We start from the raw sequence: 19,167 nt of genomic DNA, 5'->3' as shown, positions 1-19,167 counted from the left end.
GAAGGACAAGGTAGGCTCAGGATGCAGAAGCAAAGTGTGTTTATTATGTTGTAAATCTGCTGATTTTGAGTTGGCCTTGCCTGAGGAGCCTAGCTCTCTGCTCTTGTAAGCCATACCTGCTGTGCCACCCCTGTGCCACCTCCGTGATCACCCCAGTAAGTCAGAGACTGCTGTCATTGTCCCAGGTGAGCAGAGGCTCCAGGTGAGCACCGTGGGCTCCACAGCCTCTAAAGTGCCTAAACATGGCTTGCTAGCGAGAAGGGCTTGTGCATACGCTGGAATTCACGAGTGTGATGTTAATGAGCTGGCAGCATGGTTAATTATCCACCCACTAGTGGGAGGTGACAAGCCTCCGAAATATAATTAGTCACCGTTCCCTAAAGAAAAACCAATCAGTGTGGAAGTGGGTGCCAGCCCATCCACCTGAGCTGTTGGTCTTGCTCACTTTCCTTCCAAACTCAGCTCTGACTCCTTTGCTCCCCTGCATGGCAGTTTGTGGTGGCCACCATCACGGAGGGAAGCTGGTCCTCACTCCTTTCAGTTCTTTTTAGGCTCCTTAAGGACCTTGTGCCCAGGTAAGTTCTTCCCCCCCTTCCCAGCCTCTGGGTTGGATCTCACTTCCCCTGTCTGGCCCTGCTCCTGTTGGCTCCCCAGCAGGATTTCGTTGATGTAACTGAGCGTCAGGTTGCTGAAGACCATGTTAAAGTGGTGGGCACCTCGCAGCTCCTGGACATGCACCTTCTGCTTCTGCTGGTTCCGCCACCGCTTGCACAGCTCCAAACTGCGTGTGTTGATGCTGTCGTCCCCGTCACCATAAATTATGTCCACGGGGTCCTCGTAAGGGAAACGCTCGTCATACACGTAAGTCTCTGCTGTGGGGAAGCCTGTGCCATAGAGGCAGTACGTGTCCACCCCAGGAGGGGGTAAGTCCTTCAGCAAGTCCTTCATGTCCTCCCACATGTACCAGCCATCCTCCAGGTTGACGTCGGTGAAGAAGCGTTGGTAGTCCCGGTAGGTGTAGTTGTAGGAGGGTGTGGAGATGAAAACGTGGTTCTCGGGCCAGGCCAGGGTGGTTGGGAACATCCAGGGGTTGGTGGTGGTCATGCGCTGCTCCTCACGCAGCTTGATGTTGGACATGAGTGGGATGCCCTGATTGTCACCTGTGGGACACACAAGGGCTCAACAGGAACAGCAACACAATCTACCCTCACAGATGGAGCCTTTGGGATCAGCCCCTCCCAACAGCGACACACGGCTGTCCCCTGGCCAGATCCAGCTCAGCTCTTCCTCTCCTTACCCCTACTCTGCCCATGATCATATGTCCTCTCCTCACCCCTCTGGCTACAGCTATCCAGAGCAGCCTTCCAAACTCTTCTCTCCACATCTCGAGCTGCTTGGAGGGGCTGAGCATAGACAAACCTGGACGTGTGATGGCCCAGAACAACCCAGCCCTGAACTTTCCCTGTAACCCCAGCACCTCCCCTCCTACCTACAGGGACAGGAGTGAGCTGAGCCCGACAGTGGGTGGCCAACCTGCATGTCTCCTGCAAGCCTTGGCATTGTGTCTGGAGCCCTAAGACCACGGAATGAACCCAGAGGACCTTAAAAATACCTCTGGCTCTTGTGGAAACAGAGAAAAATACAAGCAGGTGACTTAAGGGTGATGCAAGGGGCCAGATGTTCAAACCTCCAAGCACATGATTTTTATTCCCATGCATTTTTGGAAGCTCAGCTTGTGACTTGTGGATATTCTGGGCTGTCAGTGTTAGGCAAGTGACTGTGGCTTTCTGGGCTGCAAAGAGGCTAAAGAGGAACTAGGTCCCCCACCTCTTCCACCACTGTGTCTTTTCCCTGCCCATCCTTTCCATTTCTGCAGGAGGGAAAGAAAACAGAGAGGTGGCTGCATGTGAGGAGTCACCCACCGGATGCCAGGATACGCAGGGGCTTCACAGACCCTCCCCAGGGGGCACCGAGGGAGATGAACCCCCCAATGTACTGATCTTTCCAGGCCTGTGTCTGCTGCAGCAGGAAGTAGAGGACATGCAGGTTGCCCATGCTGTGCCCGATGAGGAAGACGCCTCTCTGGTACTCGTCGTGCATCTCCTCGATCAGCGCCTTCAGGTTCTGGAAGTACTCGGGCTGGTCCTCTGTGGACAAGAGGGGAACATGATGGCATGAGGCTTATCCTGCTTCCCTCCCTACACAGAGGGCCTGGCCACAACCCCCAGACTTACGGGGTCCAACCCTCCAGTCGTAGGGGGCTGCCCGAACCGTCTGGTCCCTCACGTAGCCATTGTTCACCAGGTTCTGCACCAGCGTGTGCAGGTAACCTGCAGGCAGAGAGAACAGGTGGGGATTAGGTCTGCGGTCTTCTCTTGCCAACCTTTTTCCATCCTGGTCCTGGTCACAACCAAAATGTTCTCTGGTAAGCCCCATAGCTTGGTGGCTCCAGCCAGATGTAGTGGCTCTGTACATCCCATTGTGTACTGGGGTCAAGGACGGGGTGGTCCCTGCTGGCATTCACAGGGAATGTGTCCCCAAGGCTAATGTCCCTCATCCCCAGAGACCTGGGCTCTCTGCAGAACCAGTCCCTGCTGGAGACATGGGGACACCTCCCCATTTGCAGGGAGCACCTGGGATCCCCAGACACCCCTCACTTCTCCTCTCACCTGCCAGCTTGCTCTGATCCAGGTATTCCACAGAATAGGTCTTGCCGAACCCAGGTACGCGGATATGCACCCCCGGGGCATTGGACATTTTCCGAGAGGTTCGGTTGTACACCACCCTGCAGGGACAGGACAGGAGGCAGCAGAAGAGCCATGTCCCCATGGGGACATGGGGCTGGGGTGGAGATCATTGGGTGGCAGCTGGGACCTGGGGGGCTGTTTCCAAGACTTGTGTGGATGGGGAGGTGGACTGGTGCCCAGCCAGTGCCCATGTCTCTCGCCTGGCACCCCGGGACAGGAGGTTCTGATGGAGCAGGCTGCAGCAGCCCCCTCACCCTGTGGCCCTGGGCAGGGTGGCAGCATCTCCAGTGGGTGCTCAGGACAGTCATGGCAGGAACATGGCAAAGGGACAGGAGGTTGGAGCCAGATAGTTGTGTTCCCAAACAATGCCATGGTCCTCCTGTGTTATTCTGTGTGTGCTCAATCATGGCCAGGGGGAGGAGAGGGGAGGGAGATCCTTGGTAGGTCATTTCCCCAGGGAGCTCCCGGGGTAGGGTTGAATGGTACCTGGTGTTATCAATCCAGCAGTCAACCCCCACTGGCAGGAAGGTATTGAGGTTGAGCCAGATGGTGAAATAATCCTCTGTTTTGCGGTAGCACATCCAGTTCACCACATCCGGCTTGTCCAGCTTGGCTTCCAGCTGGTTCCCAAGGCACCCGGGCACTGGAGGCACCACAGAGGGAGAGCAGAGCAAGCTACAGGCCCCATCCCACTGGCCCCGTGGTGCTGCCCACACAGCTCTTGCCCTGGTTCCCCAAGAAAGGTTTCCCTGGGGCTGCCCAGCTGAGGATGGCTGGGCACCTGCAGGAGCTGCATCCCTGGAGAACAGCCCACTCTGCACAGGATCGAGGGTGCTCAGAACAGAGGTGCAGGGTGAGCATGAAAGCAGTGCTAAAAATGCATCCTCAGGGACCCTTCAAGCTGCCTGTCCCATGGGGTGACCCCCAGAGCTGCCACCCTTGGCCCAAATGTGCCAGTCCCCACCAGCACAAAGCATTTTGGATTATTCCCCCTGCCTGGCTGGGTTTCCACCCTCCTCTCCTCCCTGCAGCCTAGAGGAAGGAGTCAGTGCTGCTTGGCACTGCCCATCCATACTGCATTCCTGGAACCTCGTCCTGGGATAGTGGGACAGCTCAGGGATGCAGAGTTCCCAGGGAGATGAAAGTCCCAGCGCTGGCTCCAGAGACCCATGCACTGTTTTCCTGAACTTTAAACCCTCCAAACAAACTGAACAAGGTCTCTGAAATGGTTTGGTGCTGAGCAGGACTGTACTCTGCGGGAGTTCAGTGGGAATAGTGTGTGAGGGAAACATGGTGCAGCTTTAAGCAAGTTCACTTGTGTGACCTGGGCTCCCTCGATGGAGGATGACAGTCACCAGGGTGTTTGGTCTGCTCTGGGAGCTTCAATGTGGCTCCCAGCAGGCATGGGATACCCATCCCAGTGCCACCCTGATTGATATGCCTGAGCTGGGATCAGACACCATGGAGAGCTTTCCCAGCCGGTGTGCAGGAGCCAAGATCCAGCTCCTGGTGCCAGCACTGACCGTGAGGGTGAGGACAAAAGGTGAAGGGACTGCAGGGGACAGTGAACTTGGTCAGATGGGAACACCAGGTGATTCCATGGCCCCAGCAGGTCCAAGGACTTGCCCACAATACACAGCTGGGGTTGGTGTTGATATTCAATGCCAAGGGCACGGCTGCAGGCTCTGAAAGCCTCGTGCCATGCAAGAGGGGAAGGAGATGTAGCAGTTACCTCCCTCAACCTGCTTCACAGCTCCCATCCTGTGGCATGTCCCCAGGGATATAGGGAGGGTCTAAATACTGTTTTCAAAGCACCTGATTTGAGATCAGGCCATCCAGTGGTCCCTGGTGTAGAGAGAGCCCAGGCAGAGGGGATCTTCCTGGTCAGCAAGAGGAGGGGGACCACGAGCTGCTCTGATGGCTCCTAAGGTGCACAGCCAGCACCCCCTCACCCCTGGCACACAGCCCTGAGCTCTGCCTCCCCTTCCAGAGGACATTAGGTAATTATTAAGGGAGTTCCTGTGGGGGCGGAGGGGTTATCGGCGGTCCCAAGGGCACTGGGGGCTTCCGGGACGCCCGGCCCCGGGGGATGGGTTACTTGAGGAAGCTGAGCAGCACATGGGGCAGCCAGATCCAGATGGGCATGGGGCAGACCCTGGGGCTGGCACTGGGGGGCAAGAGGAGATGCTCCGACCACCACAGGTAATCCTGAAAAAAGGCACCTGGTGACAGCAACCCGGGTCTGCTGGGCACCCCAGGAGGACCAGTCCCAGGACATGGAGGATCCAGACACTGTTCCCTGCTGCCTGATGCCTCTGGGAGGGGAGTTTGCAGGGCCAGCCCTTGGCATTGCGGCAGGGAGGGATCTTCTGCTTTTTCTCTTCTCTTTTTTAAGAGGAAACTTGGCATGAGTCAAGAAAAAGGAGGAAAAAAAACAACTCTGTGCAGCAGAGGTTTCATGGCAAAACCTGAGCTCAGGTCCCTAGAGATGGCACAGGGGCAAAGGAAGGCAGAACTGTGCAGGAGAGAGGTACCAGCAGGTGGTAGCTGCTCACACCTCCCTGAGGCAATACTCCCACCTCTCCCTTCATCTTCCTGTGCCCCTTTTCCTGCTGGCTTGTCCCCAGGCAGGGTTGGCATTGGGTGGGATGTGAGATGGATGCCCTTTTGCAGCAACAGAGGAGGACTTAGCCATCACCAGGGAATGGGAGAAGAACACAGGATGGGGTGGGCTGCAGGGGAGTGGGAGGTGGTGGATGCACCCACTGCACCAGCAGCAGCTGCTTTCGGAAGTGGCAGAGAAGGGTGTGCTGCAGCCCCTGTCCCTATGCCAGCAAAGTTCCCCCAGACCCAAGCAAACTCTCTGGGCCAGATGTGAGATAACAGAGCCTCAGTTGCTTGCTGAGGTGCCCAGCCCGTCCCCTCAGCTCCAGAAAGCTCTGGCTGGGTATGGCCAGCCCTGTGTCCCTATCCCGGTGAATGGGAGGGGACTGAGGAGCCGTGTGTCACCCCCCCCTTCCTTGGTGGCTCCAACTCCAGACAGCCAAGAGCCATCGCAGCCAAAATCCACCGGGTCACCGGCAGCACAGCACCCCAACCTCACTGTCTGCTCTGGGGGGCTGCACAGCACCCACGGTGCCCACCCACACCCCGCATGCCGCCCGCGCCGGCGTGACCTTACCGAGCACCACGGGAGGTGTGCTGTTGGTCGGGGGAGCTTCTGGGGTGGTGGTGGGCGGAAAGAGGACATTGAAGAGCCAGAACTGGGACGTGGGCTGCAGGAGCAGCAACAGCGTCAGCAGTGCGAGCCCGGCGCCGCTGCTCCCCATGGCAGGCTCGGCCGGGATCCTCCGGACGGCTCCAGGCAAAACAGCCTTTTATAATTTTTACGCAGGTCCAGCCAAGAGGCACCCGGGCTGCAGGGGAGGGGAGAGCTGCAAGGGGCTGGCCGTGAGGAGGAGGAGGGACGGGGAGGGACGAAGGATTGGCCTTATGGACAACCCATGCCCTGCCAAAGCCAGTCCAGTGGTGCCCAGAGGCTCTTCGTGCCCCGGGAGCCCTGCTCGGGGGTACCACACACTGAGAAACTTCCCAGTGCCTCAGTGTCCCTCTGCCCTGTGCTGGGGTAGTGACTGCCACATTCTGTCCCCTGAATGGTGCTCTGGGGACAACCCCACAGGGCTACCCAGGGCTGCTCCCTCCCTGCCTGGGGGAATACAGCCCCTCTCTGCTCCCTCTGCCCTCGGCAGGGGATGCTGGTGCTGCCAACATGGCCAGGTGGACCCCAGGCATCTGGGAAAAGATAGTGGGGTTGGGACAAGTGAAGACACATCTGAAGACACATCTGAGCAGTCACATGTCAAGTGGCAGCACTATATTCCCCAGTGTCATTCCATGCACTGCCCCTGCCCTGTGACCCCCTGCCCAGGCTGGCCCATGCAGCATCCTCCCAGCATCCCCCCGTAGGCACTTGGCCCTGGGACCCCACAGCTCCTGGCTGCTGCAGGCTCCAGATCCCCACAGGTGCCCACTCAGTGCCAGCCCCAGATGGGGGAGCCCCTGCAGCCCCAACCTCCATGGGTAGGGCTCCAGGTGACCCTGCCTGCGCTGGGGACTGGGAACCCTCGGGAGCCAGCGATGCTCAGGCTGGAAGGGACCTTAAAGTTCATCTCATTTCAAGCCTCTGCCACAGGCAGGGCCACCTCTCACTAGACCAGGTTGCTCCAAGCCCCATCCAACCTGGCCTTGAACAGGGATGGGGCAAAATCATACTCTCCTGCTGAGGGGAAATTGTTTTCTTCCTCCCAGGGAAGAGCAAGGTGGGATGGGTCTGCGTAGGGCTGGAGGGCACTCGTGGGTGGGCTGGACTGGCAGGGTGGGTTCCCTGAGGGGCAGAGGGGTCTCATCCTGCACTAGGGGGAGGAAGAGCAAGAGAATACGTGGGGGCGGCCTTTGGGTGCCCACCCGAGCTCACGGTTCCTCCGAGGGCTCCGTGTCTCTGTAACCCCCCAACTCCTCGCAGCCGCCTCGCTCCCGCCTTACCCGCTCCTGCAAAGGCGCTGCTGGCGCTCGGACCCGAACCGAGGGTGCTGCAGCCCCAGAGCACGGACCCCAAACCCCTGTGCGATCCCAGCCCCAGAGCACGGACCCCAAACCCCTGTGCGATCCCAGCCCCAGAGCACGGACCCCAAACCCCTGTGCGATCCCCGTCCCAGAGCACAGACCCCAAACCCCTGTGCGATCCCAGCCCCAGAGCACGGACCCCAAACCCCTGTGCGATCCCCGTCCCAGAGCACGGACCCCAAACCCCTGTGCGATCCCAGCCCCGAGCGGGGACCCTCCGGCACAGAGCACGGCCCCTGTACGGTCACATCCCCTCCCCGCTCCCCTCCCACGGCAGGACCCTCCCGCCTCCCTCTGGGAGCTCCGGGGAGCGGCGGAGGTTTTACAGCCGCTCCCGCATCATCCTGCTCCCCTCCCTGCCAGCGCATCCCTACGGCACCGCATCTTCCCAGGGCGCATCCCCAGGATGCCGGATCAGTGCCCGCGGGATTCCCAGGAGCCGAGTGTTCAGCCCCGTGTGCGCTGGCAGCCTCGCTGGGTGCTGTGGGGGTGGGAGAGGTCAGAGCAGGTCCCCACACCGTCCTTCCAAACGCTGCAGCAAAGTGGGGTCCCCCCTGCCCGTGCTGGACATCCCCCCAAACCCCAGACAGGAGCCTGGATAGCTCAGTTGGGAGAGCATCAGACTTTTAATCTGAGGGTCCAGGGTTCAAGCCCCTGTTCAGGCGGTGGCTTTATCCTTTAGGAGCCCGTGGGCAGGAGCGGCATCTCCTCCTGCTGGGACAGTCCCTCCTAGGGGGCATGAAGTGGGAGACTGTTTCCCCTGCTCCCACCCTTACTGAAGGGTGCTCAGGAGCCCAAACCGACATCTTGCAGCGGTTTTCTCAAAGTTTGGGCTCCTGTTGGCACCTGCTTTTTCTGCATGACAACCAGGGACTGGAGCATCTCTCCTGGGAGGGAAGCCAAGCTCTGCTCAGTGGTGCCCAGTGCCAGCACCAGAGGCCATAGAGACACACACTGGAACACAGGAGGCTCCATCTGAACATCAGGAGACACTTTTAACTATGAGGGTGACTATTTTCCCAGTAGAGCCCTGCATTGTTTTAAGGGGAGATGGTTCATATGAAACCAGAGGCTGCACCAGCCCATGGGACCACCACACTGCCTCAGCTGAGCCCTGGACTGCACCGTAGGTGTACAGACACTTCAGGTTATTTTTGCAAAATAGAAAATCCTTTAACAGAAAACCAAAGCAATTTTGGATGAAAAATATCCCCCTTAGGATTCTTGACATTTTTCAGCCTGAATATACATCAGTAACTCAGGCACAGTACATTGTTCTTCAGGCAAGTTTAGTGGCCTTACACCCCACATTGACTTTCTGGGGGAAAAAAAAATAAAAGAAAAGAGGAGTGGAGAAGTTATGTATTTCCTTGTGTTTCTGCTTCTCAGCTGGGTAAAAGCAGGGCAGGCACTGCTGCTGCTAAAGGAAAACTTCTCTAGATGTTTGTCTCTTCCTTACTTGTAATCTTGAGAAGGGAAAATGCTTTTTGAGCTTTCCCTGAGTAAGGAAAATATGTTTTCACTAAATGAAGGTTGGAAGAGTGTGAAGTTGTGCAAGTAGTGCCCTACAAACAGTAAATCCTAACGGTAAATGTGCAATGATTTTTTTTCTCCCTCCATTTCTTGCTCTGGATAAGTTACAAAATAAAATAAATTCATTTTGTGCAATAAAAAAAATCTTCCCTCTCCCTTTCCCAAGCACAAGCCCTGCCGACACCTGAGCCCATCTGACTGAATGCTGCAACCTTCTACTGCTTTCAGATACCCCCACAGTGGTGAATAAGCCGACACCCACTGCTTGGGTGGGTGTCTTCTTCACCACCAGCCTGTGCCATACCTTTTGTGATTTCTCTTCTGAAAGCTGCCGTCCAGTTCTGCACGGCTGTCAGGAGAGGGCACCAAGTCCAAGCAAACAGGGCGACTCCATGGTCTGAAGGCTCCAGGACGGTAAAACCAAAAGTTTAAGAGGCTTCCTCAGGCTGAAGCATCTCCCGGTGCACCCACAGATCTCCACCTGCCTCTTGGTGCCCACGAGACCTCCGGTTCCCAGACCTGCAGTGTGCCAGGGGCATCCCTCAGCTCTGGGTGGGGTTTGCCTCTGCTGCGAAAGCACCTCTGGAGCTGCTGCAGCCAAAATCCCCTGGGGCAGGGAGTGCCGGCAGCTGAGCTTTCATCAGGTTAATTTTCCTTCTGCTGTGTCAGGTCCTTCATACCCTGGAGGGCAGGAGGGGCGAGCTGAGCAAGCTGCTGCCTCCCACCTCCTGTCACTCTGCAGAGCAGCCACAGCATTTTCTGGTCCTCTGCCTGCAAAACTGTGAGGAAGGGGAATGTGGGAGGCTGAGTGAATTCTAAATTCTCACGTTTGCCCGGAAAATGGAGAAGCTGGAGTGCTTTCCCAGAAGTCCCGCTGAAGCCTCACTGGAGAGACCCTGGCCAGTGACTACAGGTCGGGAAATCCTTGTTGGCGTGAGTCTGGTCACTCTCGGCAGAGAGACCACCCAAGCTCGTGGCGCCTTCCCCGGGCGTGGCTTCTTTCCAAACCCACCTCCTCGCAGCCGCCTCCCTCCCGGCTCTTGGCAAAAGTGTTGCTGTGACTCGGATTCGAACCGAGGTTGCTGCGGCCACAACGCAGAGTACTGACCACTATACGATCACAGCAGAAGGTGTCAGAAGGTGTCCTGCCACACGCCAGGACCACGGGGAGGGAAGCGCCTGCTCCGACCCCTCCCCTGGCACGGACACCCAACACAGCCCGGGGAACAAATCCACGCTGTTTTATCAAGGAGGCCACAAATGGGCTTGGATGATGCTGTTCAGAGCTCCAGCAGCATGGAATGGGGCCCTGAATTGTGCAGAACACTGGCAGTGCTGGAATGGCACCTGGAGAGCGAGGCTGCTGCGAAGGGTGGCACTGCTCAGGGGTATCATGCAGTGGGGCCATCACACTACAATGCAGCAAATTCAGGGTTATAATAGTTTCAGCTAAATCCAAGTTGTACAAGGGGTGAGAAATTAACTAACTTTTTAGCACCATGTGTGACACAACAAATTTGGGGGAATTCAGTTAAAAATAAACAGCATGAGGATCTCCATGGGGAGCTGAGTGATGCTGTGGGAAGGATCCAGACAGGGAGGTCCAGGTAACCTGGAATGTCCCCAGGGCCCATCATCCATCATTCCCAGGACCCCACTGCCACCTCACTGTCTGATCATGATCCCTCTCCATGTTTCCCCACAATTTTATGCCTTGAAAATTGTGCTTTGATGACTCCAGAGCTGCTTTTGCTGTTGCTGGCCCCGGATGTAGGTTGGGCTCAGTGCTGGTGGAGAAGAAAGGACTCGGTGGGGGTGAGAGCTCCCTGCTCCACATGCTGGGCAGCCCACAGCCCCCCGGGTACCATCCCACTGCCACCTCCTCCCCAGCCCTCCATGCACCACGGGATATGCAGCAGGGGATCCCTGGTGCCCCCACGGACCCCAGGGCCCCAGTGTGCCCACTGGCTCCCTCACCCATCTCCATGGTGAGTCCCAGAGAGACTGTGGGCACCTCTGCTCATCATGGAGCCTCCAGTGCCGTGTATGACCCACGGGAGCCACCCAGAAGACAGGTAGAAACAGGATTTAACAGGAAGACAGAACAGAGTTTCCATCCCTGAGAGGGCTCAGGACTGCACTTACAGACTTCCTGCTTGCTGGTCTTTATGCATGTTTTAAACTACCTTGATCTCTGCTGGAGGAACAACACAGCAGGGCATGAGCAAGCCAGGAGGATCCCGGTGGGTTTGGGTGACAGCTTCCTGACCTGTGTGGCAGAGGAGCTAAGGAGGAGCAGTGCTCTGCTCCAACTTTGAAGAAGTGCTCACTGGGAGGAGCAGCTGAGTCACTGGAATGTGGAGTCATTCCAAGGGAAAGCTGTGGGACAAGCCCAAAGTCCTACCAGGATGGTAGCCAGGTCCCCAGTTAAAGGAGAACAAATACTCAGGCCAACCCAGCTCAGTGACATGCAGAATAACTCTAAGAAGTTCTCTCAAAGCATTACTGAGGACTCTCACAGTGATAGTTATTAGAAGACCAAGAGGGAGAAGGCTCACACAGTTCTACTTATTGTTTACAGACACTAATTTATTAAGGCACAGGCACAACATTGTGTGGCAGCAAAGGTCCCCACGGTGAGAATCCTGAACCAGCATCTCACCATGGCAAGATCTTCCCTTCCCAGTCCAGGAAGGTCCCAGTCTCCTTCTCAGAGAGGGAGGAAAGCACCTTCAACATCCCTTGCACGCTGGCATCAACTGTCAGGGGGGGCTGTGGGGAAGAGGGAGAAACATTTGTGTGCCCCAGGTCAGGACAGGGTCTGCCCTGGAGCAGATCATTGCTCAGGGATTGGGGTTCTCTGGCATGAGAGAGGAGAGGCCAGCACCCAGCAAGAAGAGATCTCAGTCCCTCATCTCCTCTCACATGCCTCCAGGGTATCAGCCCAGGAGCTCCCACAGAGCTCAGCATACCTGGGACTGTTCAGTCCCGAGGAAGCTCTACATTCCTAAATGAAGAGGTTCTTCCAGACCATGGCCAGAAATATCTCTTACCTTAAATGATTCTGAGTTCCCCCCCATTTCAGTTTGCACCCAGCCAGGGTGGAGAGCGACACAGAGGACCCCGTGCTCCTTGTATGCCAGGGACTGGCACTTGGTCAGCATGTTCAGAGCAGCCTGTGGGGAGACAGGGCAGGGATGGTGGTGGGAGGGGAAGGGGGGGGCAAGGGGAATGTGTGCAGATCTCACAGCTGGGGCAGGGATAGGGCAGTTGGACCAAGCTCCTGGGGTACATGATGCTGCCTAGTCGAGATCCTATCCCATCATGTCCCTCTGGGGCAGGACCTGAGGCCAGGCACACGACTGGACTGTGACACTACCCAGGGACTGGGCACATGGACTGAGGAAGAAGTTGGAAGGCATGCACCATCATCTGGAGGGGAAAAGGTCTGGGTTCCCCGCAGCACACTCTGGCAGTACCTTGCTGCAGCGGTACGAGACAACTTGTCCGAATTCCCACACATAGACATCCTCAATAGAGCCTGCATAGCTGGACATGTTGACGATGGCTGCCTTGCTGCAGCTCAGCCCTGAGCCCGGGCTCCCCTGGGCAGCCTTCTTCAGCAAGGGCAGGAACGCCTGCGAGGAGGAAGAGGAGACAGGGGAGACATGGATGTGGCCCAGGGGAGAGGACCAGCTCCTTCCACAGTGGGCAGCACTGGCACCAGCATCAGAACATTCTCCCTTCTCTCCCCACTGCCCCAGCCTGCCAGGCTCCAGCTCCTGAGCTCCAGCCCATGGCTCCACAAGCTTCTCATCAGTGGACAACCCACTGGGCACCAGAGGGCAGGCAGGACACCCTCTCAACAGCCCTTCCCACCCTCTGTGATGTCCAGCTTGGAGAGCCAGGGGCACAGGAAGGGAGGCTCCCTGGAGCTATGCTGCACTGCTGGGACTCACCTGTCCCAACAACAGGGGTCCAGCCGTGTTGGTGATGTAAGTCTGGGTCATAGTCTCCAGCGTCTCCTTATCAAGTGAACTTGGCTTTGCAGTTCCAGCATTGTTGATGAGGATGTTCAGCCCTGAGCCCCCCAGGAGCTCCTCCACTCTGGCTGCAGCCGCCTTGATGCTGGCGGGGTCGGAGACTTCTGCAGAGCCAAGGAAGGGGAGGTTACTGCCCATGTCCTTATGCTGGCTTGGAGCCCACTCTGTTCCCCAGAGATGGCTTTGCCCACTGGCCCCACAGGTACCAGCCCATTGGCACAGCTCTCTTCCAGCACAGAACTCTCCGGGTGTGCCCAGTGCCTGGACACTCGCCAGAGGAACTGGGGCAAAGGTTCCCCACCTCGGGGCACCTACCGAGTGGGATGATGACCAGGTTGGGGTGCTTGGAGGCCAAATTCTGTAACTCCTGCAAGAGAGGGCACTGTGTGGGCACAGAGAGGCAGGAGGGGCTGCAGAGGGGCTCAGCCCTTCCCAAGCAAAGCCTGTGTCACTCCACGTCTGACCCTCAACCACAGCACGCCCAGCACCCTGACCCGGCTGCCCTGAACCCAACAGATGGGGAGTGCTCCAGGACCAAGTGCCACTGGTCCCTCCACATACACCATGCACAGCTGCTCCCACAGTGTCCCAGCCCAGCTGCCCTGTGCTGTGGGTGCCCAGCTGCAGCTCCAACCCTTTGCAAACCCCCTCTCACATCCAATTTCCCCCCAGCACCGAGTGCTCCCGTTCCCCAGCACAGCCACTGCCTCCCAGCCCGGCCTCACCTGTGCTCGCTGTCCCTTGGGGTCCCGACAGGTTGCAAAGACCCACTGGGGTGGGTTTGGCATCTTCAGGAAGTGCTGGACGAACCCCAGGCCGATGCCTCTGTTGGCCCCAGTCACCAGCACAGAGCGGACACGGAGCCCTGCCATGCTGCTTCTCCCTCTGCTCCAGCTGACACTGTTTGCTCAGCTCCCTAATGCTTCCTTATAATGTTTTCCACGGACACTCCACCCACTCAGGGCTTGTACCAACCCTTGGATCCAGGTACAGCTTCTCCAGACCTTCAAACTCCAGAACACAGATTCTGGCTGGGAGCCCATCTTCATTTCCAAAGGGCAAAAGTCACTTGGCTTTTTTCAGGCAAATTCTGATGGCCTTGGGAAAGCTGGTGCCATAAGCCAGGGGAAGCTGTTGGGAGTGAGGAGGGAGGGAGTGGTATAAGGAGGAGATATGGAAAGCTCCATGACTCAGGTAGGTTTGACATTTCACTGAATGGACTTTCCATATCAGACGCACAGTGCACAGGGAAGAGGCTGATCTCACCTCCTTCCCAGGTCCCCTGAGCCAGGTTGTGCCTCAGGTGGCCGTCAGCAGACATTCTCTGCCTTGCTCTTGCCTCTTCCAAGGCAATGCCCATTCCCTGATTGTCAAGTCAAAGATCTGTGGAGTGGAGGAAAGGCGGTGGATCCAGTCCCCTGGGGGAAGGATGGGGACCTGCATGGCCAGCACAGCACCAAGGGCTGGCCCTGCACTCCAGCTGGGCACAAGCTGGGAGCTTGTCAGGCCTGAACAGAGCGTGGGTATCTTTGCCTCAGGAATTGCTGCCGCTCCTGGAGCAGGCGGCGAAGGGCGCAGGGAAGGAGGGGCTGAGCTGCAGCAGGGCCGTGGCCAGGACTGAGCCTTCCAGGTAGGTCGTGCTGATGCTTTGCCCAGGGGCCAAGTCCCATTGCCCACCTCCACAGCCATTTTCTGCCTGGGAAATGGACCCCCTCCTGCCCACCCGCACCTCGGGTCGTGCTGGCAGGGCTGTGCCTCTTCCAGGCTGCCCAGAACATGGTGACAAGGTGCTTGGCTGCGGAGCTCCAAGAAGAGAAGGGCTTGGCAAGCACCTTCTCTCCCCTTCCCCACCCCACAAATGTCACTGCAGTTCCCCACCTCTGTAAACTTTGGGAGCTGATGTCTCCCTGCTCCATCTCCACATCCTCAGTCTCAACCCTCCTGTTCAACCCAGCACACACTCCCTGTGTGCTGCCCGAGCACAGCGTGTCCGTCCGTCTGTCCCACCTGCAACGTGGCATCCCCCAGCTGAGGGGAGAGGGCAGCTGGTCCCTGTGACCCCCAGTCCCTCAGGCACCCCAGCCTGCAGCTGGGCAGGAGGAAAGCCAGCCCTCCAGGGGCTTGCAAGATCTCTCTCCTCTCAGGAGAGGGGCTCTGCTCTGGATTCTCTGGTGCCTCCCAGAGGGGAGGTCGCCAGAGGTTGGTTTCGGTGCCATGGGACCTGTAGACTGCAAGCCATGGGGGTGCCAGGGCCAGCTGTGGGTCAGGTGGCAGCTCTGGGATGAGGAGTGGGACACCTGGGAAGGGGCTGCCCCGCGAGTTGGCAGCACGTGGCTGTCAGAGACTGAAATGGTTAATGATTTATTCATTCCAGGAGTTTGCAGGCTTTGACTTTTGCCCTAAAAAGGCAAGGAGATACCTCAAATGGGTAGTTGGGCCCATCCCTCCAGTGCTAAGCCCTAAAAAGGCAAGAAGATACCTCAGATGGGCAGTGCTAAGCCCTAAAAAGGCAAGAAGATACCTCAGGTTGGCAATTGGACCCATCCCTCCTTCCAGTGCTAAGCCCTAAAAAGGCAAACAACTCCTCATCCCAGGGAGGTGCAAAAGCATGCTGAGGGTATATAAACTGACTGGTGACTCTGGGATTTGGGGGTTCTCCTTCTCCCCCACTGCCTGCAAATCAAGACCATCACTCTCAAGCATCGCTGGATCCAGTGGGCGGTGACTATGTCCATTTCTTTTGCACTCTCAGCTTCTCTTTTCTCTTACTCTCATCCTGTTTTTTCTCTCCCCTAAGCAGGTTCTCCTCCCCCAAAGGTTATCTCTATGTTGCATTGTTGTATGACAACACCCAAAACGCTAGCATACCTGTTGATACAAAATTGTTAAAAAAACCTTTGTTTTCAGACACCGATTATTTAGTGTCATTTCACTTTAATCCTCCCCAAGGGAATTATTGATAAAAACCTGAGTTACCCCCTCTCCCCTTTTCCTGGGGCAGGTTGTAACAATGGCAGAGCCAGGTGGTCTCACAGAGCTTTATTGAGGATGAGGGGCAGGTGGGAGCAGCGACAAAGGTCCCCATGGCTGCCAGGATCCTGAACTGGCATTTCACCAGGGCACGACCTTCCCTTCCCAGTCCAGGTGGGTGCCGGTGTCCTTCTCAGAGAGGGAGGAGAGCACCTTCAGCATCCCTGTCACGCTGGCATCCACCGTCAGAGGGGGCTGTGGGGTACAAGGGGAGAGGCAGCCTGTGCCCGAGGCCATGGAGCAGCCAAAGCTGGGGGAAGGAGCCGCTCCAGTGCAAGGGCAAAGCTGAAAACCTGGGACACCCTGGACAGGGGGTCTGAGCACGAAACCCAGCACCCGGGACCAGGACAGGGGGCCCTGCCTTGGCAGGGATTGGGCAGGGAAGGAAGTCAAGGGCAGGGGATCAGGGCAGTAATTTCCACCTGTGGAAAATCAGCACATGGGCTCTGACAGAGCCACCATGGTATAATTCCTACCGTGTGTCCATCAAAGCTGCCCATGTCAGTTTGCACCCAGCCAGGATGGAGAGCGACGCAGAGGATGCCATGGTCCTTGTATGCCAGGGACTGGCACTTGTTCAGCATATTCAGAGCAGCCTGTGGGGAGACAGGGCAGGGATGGTGGTGGGAGGGGAAGGGGGGGGCAAGGGGAATGTGTGCAGATCTCACAGCTGGGGCAGGGATAGGGCAGTTGGAGCAAGCTCCTGGGGTACATGATGCTGCCTAGTCGAGGTCCTATCCTGTCATGTCCCTCTGGGGCAGGACCCGAGGCCAAGCACATGACTGGGCTGTCAGAGTATCCAAGGACTGATAGGAGCTTAGTGACAGAGCAGAGGACATGGACTGAGGAGGAAGTTGGAAGGCATGCACCATCATCTGGAGGGGAAAAGGTCTGGGTTCCCCCCAGCACACTCTGGCAGTACCTTGCTGCAGCGGTATGAGACAAGTTGTCCAAATTCCCATATAAACACATCCTCAATAGAGCCTGCAGAGCTGGACATGTTGACAATGGCTGCCTTGCTGCAGCTCAGCCCTGAGCCCGGGCTCCCCTGGGCAGCCTTCTTCAGCAAGGGCAGGAACGCCTGCGAGGAGGAAGAGGAGACAGGGGAGACATGGATGTGGCCCAGGGGAGAGGACCAGCTCCTTCCACAGTGGGCAGCACTGGCACCAGCATCAGAACATTCTCCCTTCTCTCCCCACTGCCCCAGCCTGCCAGGCTCCAGCTCCTGAGCTCCAGCCCATGGCTCCACAAGCTTCTCATCAGTGGACAACCCACTGGGCACCAGAGGGGAGGCAGGACACCTTCTCAACAGCCCTTCCCACCCTCTGTGATGTCCAGCTTGGAGAGCCAGGGGCACAGGAAGGGAGGCTCCCTGGAGCTATGCTGCACTGCTGGGACTCACCTGTCCCAACAACAGGGGTCCAGCCGTGTTGGTGGTGTAAATCTGGGTCATAGTCTCCAGCGTCTCCTTATCAAGTGAAATTGGCTTTGCAATTCCAGCATTGTTGATGAGGATGTTCAGCCCTGAGCCCCCCAGGAGCTCCTCCACTCTGGCTGCAGCCGCCTTGATGCTGGCGGGGTCGGAGACTTCTGCAGAGCCAAGGAAGGGGAGGTTACTGCCCATGTCCTTATGCTGGCTTGGAGCCCACTCTGTTCCCCAGAGATGGCTTTGCCCACTGGCCCCACAGGTACCAGCCCATTGGCACAGCTCTCTTCCAGCACAGAACTCTCTGGGTGTGCCCAGTGCCTGGACACTCGCCAGAGGAACTGGGGCAAAGGTTCCCCACCTCGGGGCACCTACCGAGTGGGATGATGACCAGGTTGGGGTGCTTGGAGGCCAAATTCTGTAACTCCTGCAAGAGAGGGCACTGTGTGGGCACAGAGAGGCAGGAGGGGCTGCAGAGGGGCTCAGCCCTTCCCAAGCAAAGCCTGTGTCACTCCACGTCTGACCCTCAACCACAGCACGCCCAGCACCCTGACCCGGCTGCCCTGAACCCAACAGATGGGGAGTGCTCCAGGACCAAGTGCCACTGGTCCCTCCACATACACCATGCACAGCTGCTCCCACAGTGTCCCAGCCCGGCTGCCCTGTGCTGTGGGTGCCCAGCTGCAGCTCCAGCCCTTTGCAAACCTCCTCTCACATCCAATTTCCCCCCAGCACCGAGCGCTCCCGTTCCCCAGCACAGCCACTGCCTCCCAGCCCGGCCTCACCTGTGCTCGCTGTCCCTTGGGGTCCCGACAGGTTGCAAAGACCCACTGGGGTGGGTTTGGCATCTTCAGGAAGTGCTGGACGAGCCCCAGGCCGATGCCTCTGTTGGCCCCAGTCACCAGCACAGAGCAGACACGGAGCCCTGCCATGCTGCTTCTCCCTCTGCTCCAGCTCACACTATTTGCTCAGCTCCCTGTTGGTTCATTTTAATGTTTTCCACGGACACTCCACCCACTCAGGGCTTGCACCAACCCTTGGATCCAGGTACAGCTTCTGCAGACCTTCACATTCCAGAACACAGATTCTGGCTGGGAGCCCATCTTTGTTGCCAAAGGGCAAAAGTCACTTGGCGATTTCAGGCAAATTCTGATGGCCTTGGGAAAGCTGGTGCCATAAGCCAGGGGAAGCTGTTAGGGGTGAGGAGGGAAGAGTGGTATAAGGAATGGATGTGGAAAGCTCCATGACTCAGGTAGGTTTGACATTTCACAGGGTGGGCTTTCCAAATCAGACACACAGTGCACAGGGAAGAGGCTGATCTCACCTCCTTCCCAGGTCCCCTGAGCCAGGTTGTGCCTCACGTGGCCGTCAGCAGACATTCTCTGCCTTGCTCTTGCCTCTTCCAAGGCAATGCCCATTCCCTGATTGTCAAGTCAAAGATCTGTGGAGTGGAGGAAAGCCTGTGGATCCAGTCCCCTGGGGGAAGGATGGGGACCTGCATGGCCAGCACAGCACCAAGGGCTGGCCCTGCACTCCAGCTCTGCACAAGCTGGGAGCTTGTCAGGCCTGAACAGAGCGTGGGTGTCTTTGCCTCAGGAATTGTTGCCGCTCCTGGAGCAGGTGGTGAAGGGCGCAGGGAAGGAGGGGCTGAGCTGCAGCAGGGCCGTGGCCAGGACTGAGCCTTCCAGGCAGGTCGTGCTGATGCTTTGCCCAGGGGCCAAGTCCCATTGCCCACCTCCACAGCCATTTTCTGCCTGGGAAATGG

At 57.6% G+C, this 19,167-nt stretch overlaps 3 protein-coding genes and 2 non-coding genes across 6 annotated transcripts; 1 reads left to right on the top strand and 4 right to left on the bottom strand.

Annotated features, from left to right (window-relative positions):
• Positions 1 to 21: 21 nt before the first annotated feature.
• On the bottom strand, positions 22 to 6,158 carry LCAT (lecithin-cholesterol acyltransferase). Its single transcript, XM_032700843.1, has 6 exons — positions 5,929 to 6,158; positions 3,234 to 3,390; positions 2,670 to 2,785; positions 2,235 to 2,330; positions 1,923 to 2,147; positions 22 to 1,160 (listed from the first exon to the last, which is right to left on the bottom strand). Exons 1-6 carry the CDS (start codon positions 6,074 to 6,076, stop codon positions 538 to 540), a joined length of 1,365 nt encoding a protein of 454 aa, XP_032556734.1. The 5' UTR covers positions 6,077 to 6,158; the 3' UTR covers positions 22 to 537.
• A 1,804-nt stretch (positions 6,159 to 7,962) lies between these two features.
• Positions 7,963 to 8,035, top strand: TRNAK-UUU. Its single transcript has one exon. It is a non-coding gene; the product is annotated as a tRNA-Lys (tRNA).
• Positions 8,036 to 9,956: 1,921 nt separating this feature from the next.
• TRNAH-GUG lies at positions 9,957 to 10,028 on the bottom strand. The gene has a single exon. It is a non-coding gene; the product is annotated as a tRNA-His (tRNA).
• A 1,443-nt stretch (positions 10,029 to 11,471) lies between these two features.
• On the bottom strand, positions 11,472 to 13,946 carry LOC116793197 (C-factor-like). The gene is made up of 6 exons (XM_032700865.1): positions 13,672 to 13,946; positions 13,262 to 13,313; positions 12,863 to 13,050; positions 12,383 to 12,541; positions 11,957 to 12,079; positions 11,472 to 11,675 (listed from the first exon to the last, which is right to left on the bottom strand). Exons 1-6 carry the CDS (start codon positions 13,816 to 13,818, stop codon positions 11,562 to 11,564), a joined length of 783 nt encoding a protein of 260 aa, XP_032556756.1. The 5' UTR covers positions 13,819 to 13,946; the 3' UTR covers positions 11,472 to 11,561.
• Positions 13,947 to 13,996: 50 nt separating this feature from the next.
• Positions 13,997 to 18,356, bottom strand: LOC116793198 (C-factor-like). 2 transcript variants are annotated; one of them, XM_032700867.1, is made up of 6 exons: positions 18,188 to 18,356; positions 17,778 to 17,829; positions 17,379 to 17,566; positions 16,899 to 17,057; positions 16,453 to 16,572; positions 13,997 to 14,077 (listed from the first exon to the last, which is right to left on the bottom strand). In XM_032700867.1, the coding sequence occupies exons 1-6, from the start codon at positions 18,332 to 18,334 to the stop codon at positions 14,012 to 14,014; spliced, it is 732 nt and encodes a 243-aa protein (XP_032556758.1). In that variant the 5' UTR covers positions 18,335 to 18,356; the 3' UTR covers positions 13,997 to 14,011. The 2 variants fall into 2 exon arrangements, with proteins under 2 accessions (XP_032556758.1, XP_032556757.1); XM_032700866.1 differs by lacking the exon at positions 13,997 to 14,077 and adding an exon at positions 15,971 to 16,171.
• Positions 18,357 to 19,167: the final 811 nt, after the last annotated feature.

Source organism: Chiroxiphia lanceolata, chromosome 13, assembly GCF_009829145.1.
Source record: "Chiroxiphia lanceolata isolate bChiLan1 chromosome 13, bChiLan1.pri, whole genome shotgun sequence".
Lineage (NCBI taxonomy): Eukaryota > Metazoa > Chordata > Aves > Passeriformes > Pipridae > Chiroxiphia > Chiroxiphia lanceolata.
This window is presented reverse-complemented; position numbering and strand designations above follow the sequence as displayed.

What these genes read in the sequence shown, in the direction of transcription:
- LOC116793198 (XM_032700866.1), bottom strand. Translation starts at nt 18,334, where the DNA reads ATGGCAGGGCTCCGTGTCTGCTCTGTGCTGGTGACTGGGGCCAACAGA. An exon ending in CCTGGTCATCATCCCACTCG is followed by an intron (nt 17,567 to 17,777) that starts GTAGGTGCCCCG and finishes TTGGCTCTGCAG; the next exon opens with AAGTCTCCGACCCCGCCAGC. An exon ending in GCAGCTTTGATGGACACACG is followed by an intron (nt 16,172 to 16,452) that starts GTAGGAATTATA and finishes TGTACCCCACAG; the next exon opens with CCCCCTCTGACGGTGGATGC.
- LOC116793197 (XM_032700865.1), bottom strand. Translation starts at nt 13,818, where the DNA reads ATGGCAGGGCTCCGTGTCCGCTCTGTGCTGGTGACTGGGGCCAACAGA. An exon ending in CCAAGGGACAGCGAGCACAG is followed by an intron (nt 13,314 to 13,671) that starts GTGAGGCCGGGC and finishes CCTCTCTTGCAG; the next exon opens with GAGTTACAGAATTTGGCCTC. An exon ending in GACCCCTGTTGTTGGGACAG is followed by an intron (nt 12,542 to 12,862) that starts GTGAGTCCCAGC and finishes TCCTCCTCGCAG; the next exon opens with GCGTTCCTGCCCTTGCTGAA.
- LCAT (XM_032700843.1), bottom strand. Translation starts at nt 6,076, where the DNA reads ATGGGGAGCAGCGGCGCCGGGCTCGCACTGCTGACGCTGTTGCTGCTC. An exon ending in TGCTGGATTGATAACACCAG is followed by an intron (nt 2,786 to 3,233) that starts GTACCATTCAAC and finishes CTGTCCCTGCAG; the next exon opens with GGTGGTGTACAACCGAACCT. An exon ending in CCTGCGTATCCTGGCATCCG is followed by an intron (nt 1,161 to 1,922) that starts GTGGGTGACTCC and finishes TGTGTCCCACAG; the next exon opens with GTGACAATCAGGGCATCCCA.